General features: G+C 40.0%; 1 protein-coding gene across 1 annotated transcript in view; it reads right to left on the bottom strand.

The window, feature by feature from the left end:
- Positions 1 to 14,743, bottom strand: part of col4a3 (collagen, type IV, alpha 3) — a 67,688-nt gene that overhangs the window by 32,313 nt on the left and 20,632 nt on the right. The window contains exons 2-3 of the mRNA XM_081370861.1: positions 5,815 to 5,871; positions 142 to 231 (exon numbers count right to left, since the gene is read on the bottom strand). Of these exons, the coding sequence (XP_081226987.1) occupies positions 142 to 231; positions 5,815 to 5,871 (147 nt within the window). The remainder of the gene's footprint in view (positions 1 to 141; positions 232 to 5,814; positions 5,872 to 14,743) is intronic.

Raw genomic sequence — 14,743 nt, 5'->3', positions numbered from 1 at the left:
CTCTATAAGCAGCGGAGAGGAAATAGAGGGGAAATTCTATATTGTTCCTCTAAAAGCTTGTGTAAGATTTAGAACATTATATTTTATACATTTGATATATTTTGAAACTGTGTGCTTGTAAAGCAGCTGTATGTTACATACAATTGGACCAGGAAGTCCAGGAGGGCCTTCCTTTCCTCGATGCCCCTGAACTCCCATTACACCTTCTGAACCAGGAGACCCCATCTGACCCTGAGAGGAAGACAGATAAAGCAGCGGTAGCTCATTAAGAGATTGAGATTTTGACAAATTATTTTATTTGTATAAAAACATGTGATTAAAAAAAAAAAAAAGTAACTATCAGTGAGGGGTAAGCAGATCATACAAAAATGTACAAATGAGATCATATGAATTCATAAGAATTAGCCACTAATTCTGCAAAACAAAATATAGTAGATACAAATTGGCCTGAGTGTGTGTTGGTTTATCAGCTACTTTAAACTAAAATATTTGTAACTTTGATGACTGTGTTGCATGATTGAGTAACATGTTTGTTTAAAACACAGTAAAGGCTGGAATACACTACACATTGTTTGCTGAGATTTTTGCCCCGTTTCGGTCAAGAGTCGACAACACTATAGACAGAAATATGATGTGCAGGGACTTTATTTTTAAAATGTTTTAGCTTCAGCCTATGATTCTATCAAGTCTGAGGATATCAAGCATGCTTGATACTTTTATCGGATTTTCAGAACACATATTGTTTTCATTTGTCATGCGTAACGGGGCACGTTTCTATGTGAGTTTGTCGTTTTCAGATCATCTCAGACCCATCTCAGTGTGTGATCTTCAGTCGTTCACTCTATGATGCCCAGTTTTCTCTGTAACTACAAAAAAACAGCAAGTGTATGATGCCTATTTTAAAGAGTTCCTGACATGAGAAATCAAATTTGCCTTGATGTTTTGAAATACAAGAGGTACCATTGTTAAAACACCCTGGGTCTGCAAGTTTTATAGCTTAAAACGTCATTTTAAGCTCATTTGGATATTGCGGGATCTGTGACGTCACAGACACGGGCAAAGTTATTTGCATATGCCTGCCTCCAGAGCAAGACATCGATGAACATCATTTCATGTATCATTCCATACATCATCGCACCACAGGCCCCGCCCACTGGCATTCAGTCGCTTAACAGCTGACATTTGCTTACACTGGATGTGAGCGTCACGTAAAAAGCAAGTAGAACCCATTAATCACAGTGAAATCACAATGCTTTGTCTGTAAATGACGGATTTATATGATAAATGCTTTCAAAACATTTACTCGTATGCAATAGCTAATGGGCGTTGATACTGTTTCCTATGCAGTGGCATTAGCCAGTCATAACAGTGGCCGTTTACTGACAGGCCTTAAAGGAGCCGCCCCTTAAAAACTGACCATTTCAGACAGATGGTCAGAATGAAAGTTGAAAATAATCGCTTTTTCGCATATATATTTGTTTGTTTTTTGTGGAAAAAAACCTTAATCCCTGTCATGACCCCTTTCAAATCTGTTTCACTCCAGTGTTGAATTTTCTGTGGAAGACACAAGGGTTTATTATCAAATTGTCAAAGATGCCAGTAAACACATCATCAGAGAAGAGATATCGAGGGGAGGGAAATTAATTTGATAAAATTTTACTAGGGCATGTGATTAAAATAAAAAATAAAAAATTATAATAATTAATGCAATATTATATTACAAAAATATTAGAATTGTCGATTTTGATTTAAAGTTGAGTGTTTCACATATTCAGATATATTTGTTCTTTGTTTTGTTTTCATGGACTTCTAGTTTGTATTCGGTAGTTCCTATGTTCCTTTGTTTCAGTTTCCCACTTCTCATCATGGACATAAATTTATCATCACGTGTTAATCATTAAAGGCACACTATGCAGTTTACATTTTTCTCAAACAGCGACCTCTAGAGTCTCTGTGGAGTAATTTAACGTTACTGTCGTAAATACCACTCACGCAGAGCTGTCTCTGCACTCTTCCGACCGCACTTTCTTCATTTTCTTCGTCGACTCTGCCATGATTCACGTCTGAAATGCATGCTAGTGTCCTTCATAGAGGCTGCTTCATAAGTTGTTAATGTATGTTACGCCGTGCCGTAATGCAAGTCGTGATTCTCGCAAGATTTGACGGGGCTTCCCCCCCGTTTTGCTATCGGGATGATTCACCCTACTACAAGTTTGTATACCATCGAAATGATTTCAAAGCTGTTATATTAACCCTTTCGCACGTACGATCACACCGGTGTGATCAGTCTAGGCTGGTCCCTGGAGCGTATGATCACACCGGTGTGATTAGAACGGTCAGTGCATCACGTGACCAACTGCTAAATTCAAATGTGCTTTCGCGCGTTGGCTGGCGCTGAGCCAGAGACAGGCGCGCTCAGAGCTGTCATATAACACAACTTTTCAGTGTTTTCAACCACATAATGTTTATTTTAGGTTTCAGACATATAAGTACTAAAAAAACAATACATTTAGAGTTTGTAAAATACACACTGATGTCAAAGGAAGAGGCAATATTAATCCTTTCCATTATAATTAGACACGTTTTATTCATATCAGATACACATTGTGTAAGTAACTTTAAAGTTTACTCTATTCTTCTCCTAGTTCACCAGCCACTTACTTTTATGTATTTCGGGAGAAGAGGATGAATTCACGTGTTGTAAATCCAACAGATCCGATTCTCTGAACTGCATCTGCGGCACAAACTAAGATGGCGACGCCCATCACGCATACAGCTCAACTAACGTGATCGTTATAAAGGTGTTTAAACAACAAAACACTTCCACTTACATATATTTGACAATCGGAATATCAGATTTTTCATGCCATATCTAACAAATTTGTGAATATTTTGAATAAAAAAGGAAAAATGACATAAAAGCAGATCATCATTCATTCAGCTCTGTTGTTGCTGCGGTGTGTCACGTAACAAGCAATGACGCGTCACCATGGAAACCATAAAGTGACATGTTCTAAATAACGGTCGCCTTGAAAAACTCACGCTGGGGGGTCAGCCAGAATATTTTAAACTTACGTGTGAAAGGGTAAAGGTAAAAATCTTGCATAGTGTGCCTTTAATTCCCTAATTTGCCCTGTATTTAAGTTGCTCGGTATAACTCTTCAATTGTCGGTTGTTGTTTGTGTTTGTGATGCTTGTGTTACTGCCTTCCTGTTTAATAAACCTCGTTGTTATTTTTATATCCAGTCGTCAGTCTTCTTCAGTCTACATGACAGTGACTTAAAAATAGGTGCATGATGCCCTTCGCCTACACAAATGGGACGGAACAGCGAGAACTTCATCAAAGCTCAACTGGGTGAATTTGCAGGATGAACTTTTTGAAGCAGATTTTCAAGATTATTTGCAAATATTCATCAACAATGCAGAGATCAGAAAAAAAGAGGAACTTCTGCAAAGAAGCTCCATGGCCATAGCTTTTATAGAAATGAACATACCATGACATGTATGCCAAACTCATGTGAATAGAGAGAAGTGGAACACAGACTCTTACACAGAGGTGGACACATACAGAGGAGCAGATGCATGACTTATAATGCTGATAAGTGTTCTGTAGCTTTGGGCATCAATAGTGTAGCACAGCTGATCTGATACGGACACCTGGGTGGCCAATATATCTGTCAAGTCACCTTGAAATAGTCATGAGGCCACCCACCACCACCAGACACATTTTTCTTCTTTCTCTTTTGAACCTGGGGACCCAATCTTCAGAATTCCCAATGGCATGACAAACAATGATTGATCTTTGTGTTATGCAACAAGGAAATAGACAAAAGTGTAGATGCTACAGTCAAGATACAGAAATGGTGGAAGTTGTTTAATTTAAATCTAAACTGAAGTCCTGGAAATGTTGCATGCCAGATTCAATCTCGATTTTCCTGAATGAGCACCATGTCTCAATGTGCCATGTAAGGTGTAGGGATCAAACAGAAGTTGCGACAGTTTTTTCTTCCTACTGTGACATATCTGAGCAAAACAGCTTCTTCAACAAGAAGATTTGTAGGATGGAACGCATTGGATGGTTGTGGTTTGATATTGCTGTGATCTCATGTGAGAGACAGATTGTCCCGTCCTGGCGCCAAAAACACGTCATCAGAGAAGAGATGTCCTTACAGGAGGGCACATGAATTTAAAAAAAAGATGTGCACGGAAAGGTCATTTATAATACTGAAATATTCCATAAAAACATGGGTCCTCCACTTTATAGTAGGTGTCTTTAACTACTATGTTCTAAAATTTAAATTAATAATTTGATACAAAGCACTTATTGTTTACATACTTGATTTTACATTGTACTTATGTACTTTAAAAATATACCTGCATGTAATTACAGCTGTAATTAATTTATGTAATTAAATCTATAATTACAATTTTGAGCCTTCCATTACACCTTACCAAACCTGTGCCTAACCTTACCCGGACTGTACCCCAAATGCTTTGCAATACAATATGAAAACAATGAGTACGTTGTACTTGTTTTTTATATAAGCACATGGTAGTTAAAGGCACCTAATATAAAGTGTATAAAGTGTGACAAAAACGAGAATTGTCCATTTTGATTTCATGGTAACTTTAACTGTGTTTAGGACATCCTTAATCATCCTAGGACATTACTATATTATTGCCCAGCTCTAATCTGCTAAATGCAACTATAAGGCATGAAGATATTAAGATATAATAAACATTAACATGATTATCTGTAAAAAAAAAAAGAAAAAAAAAAAAAAAGAAAAAAGAAATCATGTGTATTGTAAAAAGTGCTTTACAAATAAATTTGGCATGATTCCACTATTAACCCTCTGGGGTCTGGGGTGTTTTTGGGGTCCTTGAGATGTTCTGACATGCCCTGACATTTGTGCTTTTTTCAGTTGCTTATAAACATATGAGAGAATAATGTTTATGCATGGTTATTGAAAAAACTAAAAATGAAAGTTTCTGAAATAAGGCCACAAAACACATACTAAATATATGTCAATAAGACTTTTGACTAATGGATGTCGAAGTTTTTTCTTCAAAATGATGTGAAAATCATCCTGCCTAATCATTCACATAAAACGATACATTGATTTAAGTTTTGCAAAACACTTTTAGTTTGGAAAGGCAATATGCTGATGGGGCGTAAACGATCATGCATATTTAGTAGTTCACACCTGATGAGACAATGCCCCTGCATACTTAAAGGGATAGTTCACCCAAAAATGAAAATTCCATCATCATTTACTCATCCTCAAGTTGTTCCAAACCTGTATGAGTTTCTTTCTTCTGCTGAACACAAAAGAAGATATTTTGAAGAATGTTGGTAAAAGACAGTTGATTGTAGCCATTGACTTCCATAGTATTTTTTCCTAATTTGAAAGTCAGTGTGCCATCAACTGTCTAGCTATAAACAATCTTCAAAATGTTTTATTTTGTGTTCAACAGAAGAAAGAAGCTCATTCAGGTTTGGAACAACTTAAGGGTGATAAATGACAAAATTTTCATTTTTGGGTGAACTATCCCTTTAAGTGGCAAATATGGAAGCTTCAGCACCAGTAAGGAGAGGAGTACATAAGAAACCAGAAGGGGGCAGCATTTACATTCAGTATAAATATGAACATCCTTGGATGTTAAACTTGAACTCTAGATCATTTCTCACTAGGTATGCTGATGTTTTGAACACACTATAAGAATAATGGTGATCACTAAGCAGTATGTTTTGTGACATAATATTATCATTTTCATCTGTTGTGTGGATATTATTGTATGTGGTTCTGTTACCTTTTGTCCTTTAATTCCTTGACAGTCACATCCTGATTTCCCACTGCAAACACACCCCTGAGAGGAAAACACAAGCAAAACAACACTATGACTGCATGAAAACATTTACAATAACAATAAGGTGGGACTCTCATTCTTGCTTACTGAAAAGAATAGAAGGCCACCAAAAGGTATTAGAAAAAAGTCTAAATCTAGTGGTTTTGTAGCATCTTAATATTAGGATTTCTGAGTTAATTGACTGAAGGCACAGATGTGCCCAAACAGACATCCATAATTTAAATAGAATCACATAATCAAGAAATGCATAAAATCCGTGCCTTAAAGGAATGCCGGGAGTTTAATCGGCTCTCTGCATGAACTTGCATTGTTACAGATAAACTCCAAAATTAAAGGCATGACAGCGACAAGCATGGGTTCATTGCCTCATCTTACCATTTAAGATCATAGACTCATACATTATCTCTATGAAAGGTAGGTGAATGAAAGCATAATAGCTTCATTTGACATCAACAGAAGTTGATAAATGGGTGTTTCTTAATTGAGCAATATCATATCCCATGAAATGATTTTTATTTGTTTATTTTTTCTTTCATCAAAATTTCCTTGGATACGTTTTACTGTGTTTTTACATTTCATTTTTTTAACTTTGTTTAGACTTTCAATCTTAAATGATGATAATCCTTTGTAGAACTAGATGTACCGCATTGCGGTACAAAATATGACCGCCGCTCAGGCCTGCACTGGCTTTCCACAAAAATAAATGACGTGGAGTAATTTGGCTGTATTGCGTGTTTATGTATATACCTAAAAAAAGTAATAGTATGTGCATGTCTGTCTGTGTGTGTGTGTGTGTGTGTGTGTGTGTGTGTGTGTGTGTGTGTGTGTGTGTATGTGTGTGTGTGTGTGTGTGTTTGTGTATGTGTGTGTCTGTGTGTGTGTGTGTGTGTGTGTGTGTGTGTGTGTGTGTGTGTGTCTGTGCGTGTATGTATGTGTGCGTACATGTGTGCGCGTGTGTGTTTGTGTGTGTGTGTCTGTGCATGTGGATTTGTATGTGTGTGTATGGGTGTGTGTCTGTGCGTGTGGATGTCAGTGTGTGTGCATGCTTGCGTTTCTTTGTATTCCTGCATGTGTGTGTGTGACAGTATCATCCTAAACCAGCAACCCTTCGCTCAACAGCACCATCTACAGGCCGATGAGTGTACAGTCACTAAATGTGCACATAAATGAATTTATTTTATACCCCCCCATGGATGAAATTCTACAAAACTTAGCAGAGGATACCCCCAGAGGATGTCAAGTTAATCATACACATGAAATATGGTGCAGTTCTGAACATCTCCACTGAAGATAGGGGCGATTAAAGCAGAATAATATTGCATTTTCATTTTTTATGGGAGGGGCGCAAATCACAAATGAGTGATTAAGGGCTAGGTTGATGTGGGCCCTTAAAGGAGAACTCGGCAACTCTAGCGAACTCTAGTCACTTCTTCGCTGATTTTCCCTTTTGTTGTCGCATGTTTTCCCCACGAGCTCCCCCTACAGCTGTGGGGGGGCGTATATTTCACAACACAGTCGTAAAAAACTCACTTGCGGCGGCCTCCTCCCCCTCTCTACCGCTGCTTATGTGCGTTTGTTTTGATCGGAGCAAGCCAACTGTATCGTGTGGAGCTTTGTCTACCGAGGTGGGTAATCTGGTAATACATCATGCATGCGTGTGTGTTTATGTCGAATTGCCATAAAGCAATTTGTGTTTCGCGCTCGTTCTCGTTCTAGTTCTCGCTTCTCACGAGACTTCCAATTTCTATCTTGCCGGGACGGTAGTGAACAAGTTGCAAGGTTGGTTTTCCGCCTGGGAACGCTGGGGGGAGCGGGGAAAGTCACCAATATCACCAGAACAGGTTGTTTAACCATCCAAATGATTTCTAGACAGTTTTATTAAGTTAAAAAAGCTACCAAGTTCTCCTTTAAGAGCAACATACCATAAAAATTTCTTCATCCTCGTTGACACGGTTCAGGTAGTTAGTTAGGAAAAACTGCATTTTTTTGGGTTTGGGGGGGCCCAGTGCGGGGGGGGAGTGGCCCCCGGGGACCAAACGAAATTTTTCCGTAGAAGTCTAGTGGGGCTACATGCCCACCAAATTTCATGTTCCCCGGTGCTTCGGTGTCCCTGGTATCGTTGACGAAAAATTTACGGGGGCCCCAGCTCAGGGGGGGAAGTGGCCCCCGGGGACCAAACGAAATTTTTCCGTAAAAGTCTAGTAGACCAACATACCATAAAAATTTCTTCATCCTCGGTGCCACGGTTCAGGTAGTTATTTAGGAAAAACTGCATTTTTTTGGGTTTGGGGGGGCCCAGCGCGGGGGGGGAGTGGCCCCCGGGGACCAAACGAAATTTTTCCTTAGAAGTCTAGTGGGGCTACATGCCCACCAAATTTCATGTTCCCCGGTGCTTCGGTGTCCCTGGTATCGTTGACGAAAAATTTACGGGGGCCCCAGCGCGGGGGGGGGGGGGGGTAGGGGGAGTGGCCCCCGGGGACCAAACGAAATTTTTCCTTAGAAGTCTAGTGGGGCTAAATGCCCACCAAATTTCATGTTCCCCGGTGCTTCGGTGTCCCTGGTATCGTTGACGAAAAATTTACGGGGGCCCCAGCGCGGGGGGGGGAAGTGGCCCCCGGGGACCAAACGAAATTTTTCCGTAAAAGTCTAGTAGACCAACATACCATAAAAATTTCTTCATCCTCGGTGCCACGGTTCAGGTAGTTATTTAGGAAAAACTGCATTGTTTTGGGTTTGGGGGGGCCCAGCGCGGGGGGGGGGGGGGGGGTAAGTGGCCCCCGGGGACCAAACGAAATTTTTCCTTAGAAGTCTAGTGGGGCTACATGCCCACCAAATTTCATGTTCCCCGGTGCTTCGGTGTCCCTGGTATCGTTGACGAAAAATTTACGGGGGCCCCAGCGCGGGGGGGGAAGTGGCCCCCGGGGACCAAACAAATTTTTTCCTTAGAAGTCTAGTGGGGCTACATGCCCACCAAATTTCATGTTCCCCGGTGCTTCGGTGTCCCTGGTATCGTTGACGAAAAATTTACGGGGGCCCCAGCGCGGGGGGGGAAGTGGCCCCCGGGGACCAAACGAAATTTTTCCGTAAAAGTCTAGTAGACCAACATACCATAAAAATTTCTTCATCCTCGGTGCCACGGTTCAGGTAGTTATTTAGGAAAAACTGCATTTTTTGGGTTTGGGGGGGCCCAGCGCGGGGGGGGAGTGGCCCCCGGGGACCAAACGAAATTTTTCCTTAGAAGTCTAGTGGGGCTACATGCCCACCAAATTTCATGTTCCCCGGTGCTTCGGTGTCCCTGGTATCGTTGACGAAAAATTTACAGGGGCCCCAGCGCGGGAGGGGAAGTGGCCCCCGGGGACCAAATGAAATTTTTCCGTAAAAGTCTAGTAGACCAACATACCATAAAAATTTCTTCATCCTCGGTGCCACGGTTCAGGTAGTTATTTAGGAAAAACTGCATTTTTTGGGGTTTGGGGGGGCCCAGCGCGGGGGGGGAGTGGCCCCCGGGGACCAAACGAAATTTTTCCTTAGAAGTCTAGTGGGGCTACATGCCCACCAAATTTCATGTTCCCCGGTGTTTCGGTGTCCCTGGTATCGTTGACGAAAAATTCAGTAAGGTGACGAAAAAAAAAAAAAAAAAAAAACTTTGACAATCCCTATATGACCGCTTTCGCTAGCTACGCTAGCGACGGTCATAATTAGTACATTTTATGATCATTTACATACTGTACATATTTACATACTTATTGCTTGAAAATAATTTTACGACATGGACTAGTTATGGCATAATTTCCCAAACAACCAACAATTTTGCCCCTTGCAAAAAGCTCTATATACAATAGCTTTATATGGAGCAAATGAGCTGTTCCGCTGGGTCCTAAAGTCAATTCTTGAGTTTTTCTCTTTAGTATGCAGATATACGTGTAGGCATTATAAAATAATTATTTGGTAAAGTTTTAGAATTTTATATTTAATTTTGAGCATTTTTAGGTTTTTCTATGTATACTATAAGCATTCCTCGCATTGCATTCATTCCAAAGGGGGTTCATTTGATACTCAAGGGAAGGATTTGTTACTTTTTGTATTACAACCACATAAACACATAAAGTCCTAAGGTCTTAAACCACTCCGATGAACAATTATTTATTTTTTTAAACGACTTTCGTGTGGAGGCAATGAAGGTGTGTATTTTGTATACATCCAGTGCATGAAGTCTTAACAAGACAAAAGAGTTGTATTTTATTTCAATGTTAAAAATGTACTTTCCACCACATAATGCTATTAAGCACAATACATCTTTTGAAAGATGTTAATGACTCTCAGAATGACAAGAAGTGCCCATGCATAGTTTACAAAAATGCCAAAACATCTGACTGTAGATTTGATCTCAAAGTTCAGATAACCTGTGGACCTGTCTGTCTCATGTACCCTTGAACTCACTAAGACACAACATGTCTCCTGATGATCTCAGATCAGCAAAACCATAGTCGCTGGGACAGCCTGTTTTTCTCACTGTAACCGAATCTGTCTGGCATTGTGTGCATTGTCTATGTGTGGTTCTGAAGAATGGGAAAGTCTGTATACGGACACACCACGATCAGAAGGGTTGTGATAGACAATCTGTACACACGGGTTGTTTGGGTTTTACCGTGCTTGTAACACTATCAGAAAATAGAGAGACATACACCCACGCACACATTAATGCTCTCACGTGCCTGAAGGGGAAAACGCTGTAAACTGGGATGTGAGGCTTCTATGGATCAGTCCAGGAATGTTTAACAATTTGGAATCCATTTAAGTTCATTTGTACACGTAATGTGCAGTTATATGTGATTTATATGTATTTGGTGTGTATGGGTTCAAGCATAGGCCCATATGAACCCCTGGGAACGGTTGTGCACGTGTGCATCTTATCAGTCGAGAATGGATCTAGTCACTGGGCTGTGGAACACCTGAACCAGATGCCATAGCACAGATACCATCAGAACAGACTAGAATCAGATACAGACCTGCATTTTCCTGCAGAAAGAGAGAGAGAGAGATGAAGACTGGGAGAAGAGGAAGACTCTTCCCCCCGGTTCCACAGACAAGGCTTAAGCTAGTCTAAGTCCAGACTAAAATGCATGTTTGAGCTGTTTTAACTGAAAGCCACTTGCACTGACGTATCTTCAAACATGTCAGTGCCATTGCTATACACCGGTGATGTGTCTTTCTAAGGCACAACAGAACTAACGCCTAATCCTGGCTTAACCTAAGCCCTGTCTGTGAAACCGGGCCTTCATCTCTTTGTGTTTCTCATCTTACGAAAAGTGCCATTACTAACAATGACATTTTCAAAGCAGTTTCTGTAATTTGGGTTGCTATCAGTCATTATTAATTTTTTCTGTGAGAGAAAGTGGGTAATAATAGGCTACTAACAAAGGCCCTGTTTACACCGGCTGGTATTAAGATGAGTTTTGGTCGTTCGGATAACAAGTGGACGAGGGAGACACTTTCCCGTTTACACACGGTATTTTAATCCATCTCTTTTGTCCACTTTCAACCACTACTGTATTGATTTCTTTCATGGGATGGTGTAAATATGGCCTTTCTATCTAATGGACAAAATAACCTCAAGCTATTTATATGAACGTGACCAGAGACGTCTGACAAAGTTTAAATCCCATCTGACTAGAGCGCGTCCCATAATGTTTATGTATTAAGTCAGTATGCAGAGAAGATGGCCTTTGTGGCTGTTCCAACGCTTTCAACCACACGAGTCTATATTAGAGTGATTTCTGAAGGATCATGTGACACTGAAGACTGGAGTAAAGACCCTGAAAATACAGCTTGTCATCACAGGAATAAATTACATTTTTAAATATATTACATATATATTAAATATTTTTAAATATATTACAATATTTCACAATGTTCCTGTTTTTATTGTATTTTTAATAAAACAAAGGCAGCCTTGGTGAGCATAAGAGACTTCTACATGGTACGTCAAAGATTACCATGGTACCATGTCTGTACTTTTTTGTAAGTGAAATCTAAACGTAAACTAAACCTAAATTATGAACTACTATCAATTTTAACAAAGTTTGTTGTCTCTCTGGATCGAAAAAATCTAAAGCTCTGCTAACAGTGCAGATAAGATATGACACAACACAGGCTTCAACACACACAGAGACACGTGCAAAGAAATATGCGGCCTACTGAGACATCTAAAGATGATTGAGAACGGCCCTGTGTCCTGATGCACTAGTGCTAGGGGCTTCAAGATGCTTCAAAAGGCTCTGCAGAATGAGTTCATTTGTGTGCGTTCACATATGCACTGCCTCTATGCAGGTGTGCCCAGGTTCAGTCACGTTCCGACAGGTAAACACAGAGCACACACACCACCATTGTACAAAACACGTCTTGCATTAAAAAGACATTCATCAGTCATTTACAAAAACATTTTATGCGACGAAAAGGAAGGTCAAAATGATTTCATATAAATGAGAATCGAGACTGGACAAGACTAAGAGGGAAAAAAGAGAACAATGGCAAAGTGATGAGATGAGATGACGTGAAAGGATGAGATGAAAAGTGATGAGACAAGAATAGACTAAATGCGAAAGGAGGAGAAAACAAGAACATAAATGATGAAAATATGAATTTGTTGGATGAGAACAGATAAAAAGTGTTTTGAAAAAAGGAAGAATGGAATGAACATTAGACTGAAAAAAGTATGAAATGTGAGCACAGCAAAGCATTGGTGTTGGTTTTAAATAATTGAACCATTCCCAGACTTAAGAGCATTGAAGCGAAGAATAAGGTCCTGGTCTCTTTGAGACGGAGAGTTGTGTGTTAGTATGCATATGATCTGGCACCAATATGATACATGTCAGAAAAAATTAAGCTAATGTTTGTCTGCTCGTGAAGAGCCTGTAGTCATCATTCAAATGTCTTCTCGTATCAACAGAAAATTTGTTAAATTCACGGGCAGACTGTCAGTAAACACTACTGTGTATTAACATGCCCTTGGAAGCTGACTGGCAGTCATTCAAAAACAGTTACACTCAACACACCACAATGGAAACCCATCAGAAAATGCTGTCAGAATACCAGATGTAAAGAGAAGTACAAATCATTGAATATCTCTTAGCACACACTCATTCTACAGGATTTCCCTGATAAATTCATTAAATATACCAACGGTTTTTATTTTATTTTTAAGAAATTGATCATTTTATTCTGCAAGGATGTGTTCAATTGACCAGAAGTAGGACATTTATAATGTTACCAAATATTACTATTTTAAATAAATGCTGTTCTTCTAAACTTTCTATTCATCAAATAATCCTGAAAAACAAAAGCATCATGGTTTCCACAAAAAAATATTAAGCATCAAGGCATGATAAGTCATTTTTCTTGATCATCATATTAAGGTGCGATCACATTTACAGCAGCTCTGCAGAATTTCACAAGCAAGATCTACTCCTTCCATTAGGAATCTGCATGATCGGGAAAAGTTGCCCATGCAGATTTATTCGCTGTTCTGAAAGACCTTGAAAAACAGAAAGCAGCTTGGTTTGAAATTGACTTCTGTGTGAGCGGTGCCTCATCTCTAGCAATGGACAATGGACTTTTTTGGATGCAAAATTTTGCTGATGTGAAAATTCAGCTTTGCCGTCAGCATAAGAGCGTAAGAGAATCCTTTCAAAAACATTCAAAAATCACACCGAAACCAAACTTTTGAATGGTTGTGTAGGCCTGTATCTGGTTGACATGTATAGTATCAATATGATTGCTAGGTGGTTGTTAGGTGATTTCTTCCTCTCTAAAACGGTCTTCTGTGTTATTCAGGTATGGCTAAATACAGCTAAATCCTGCTTCAAGTCTATAGAATGTCATCCATTTTATTCTCCATCTCCACCAGCTAAAATTGTTTGTAAAAGTGAAAGACTCAAATTCCTGATCAACAGCATCTTCCCAACATCCATCGAACGTACACATCACACACTAGTTTTCTGACTTCCTGCAGCTTGGAATGGCTGAGCTCAGTCAGGCCTTCTGATTGGTCAAACACGCAGAAAGATAAACGTGGCGGGGTCCGTCCTGCATCTGTAAATCCCCCGGTGGGCCACGATGGGTCCTACAGGCTTTATGTGAATAGATGGACTCAATCAACAGGCAGGCTGGACAATGAGCTGAATCCAGGGACTAAAAACACACAGGTCACAGTCGGGATATGGGATTAAGTTCTAGCAGTGGAGAGGAGAGAAGAGAGAAGCTTCTTATATTTCCCTCTGCTCTTCTTTCTCTCCTCCATGATATCTTCTTCACCCTCAGGGATGATGCTGAGGTTATCGACTTCATAACATTCCTGGCATTTCTCGGTTTATTCCCGCATTTCTCCGTATTACTTTGAACACAAACATGTTGCTCTCTGTAGCTCCCTGGAATCATGTTTTGACTCTCTCCTGCGAGACAACGTAATTGACACAACATGGAAATCCCGAAGCATGTGGCCTAAATCTCTAGCAGCACAAACAGTACAAATAACAGACTTAACCAAAACTTCAGACTTTTTTTTAATAAATGAGAGAGAGAGAGAGAGAGAAGAGAGAGAGAGAGAGAGAGAGAGAGAGAGAGAGAGAGAGAGAGAGAGAGAGAGAGAGAGAGAGAGAGAGAGAGAGAGAGACAAGACAAGACAGAGCCTGCATAAACAGATGTCTGTCTCTGATACAACAGAGAGATGGGTTACATATCATACTGACCCCACACTCGCAATACACAAAAACACAGAAAAATTTGCATATCTAACTGCATATGACACATGCTCTAGGACAGGGGTTTTGTAAACTGGGGTCTGGGGGCTGCCCGGGTAAGTGTGGCTTACCTT

This window comes from Scardinius erythrophthalmus (assembly GCF_964197995.2).
Source record: "Scardinius erythrophthalmus genome assembly, chromosome: 7".
In the NCBI taxonomy this organism is placed as follows: domain Eukaryota; kingdom Metazoa; phylum Chordata; class Actinopteri; order Cypriniformes; family Leuciscidae; genus Scardinius; species Scardinius erythrophthalmus.
Note: the sequence above shows the minus strand (reverse complement) of the source record. Positions and strands in the feature narration are given on the sequence as shown.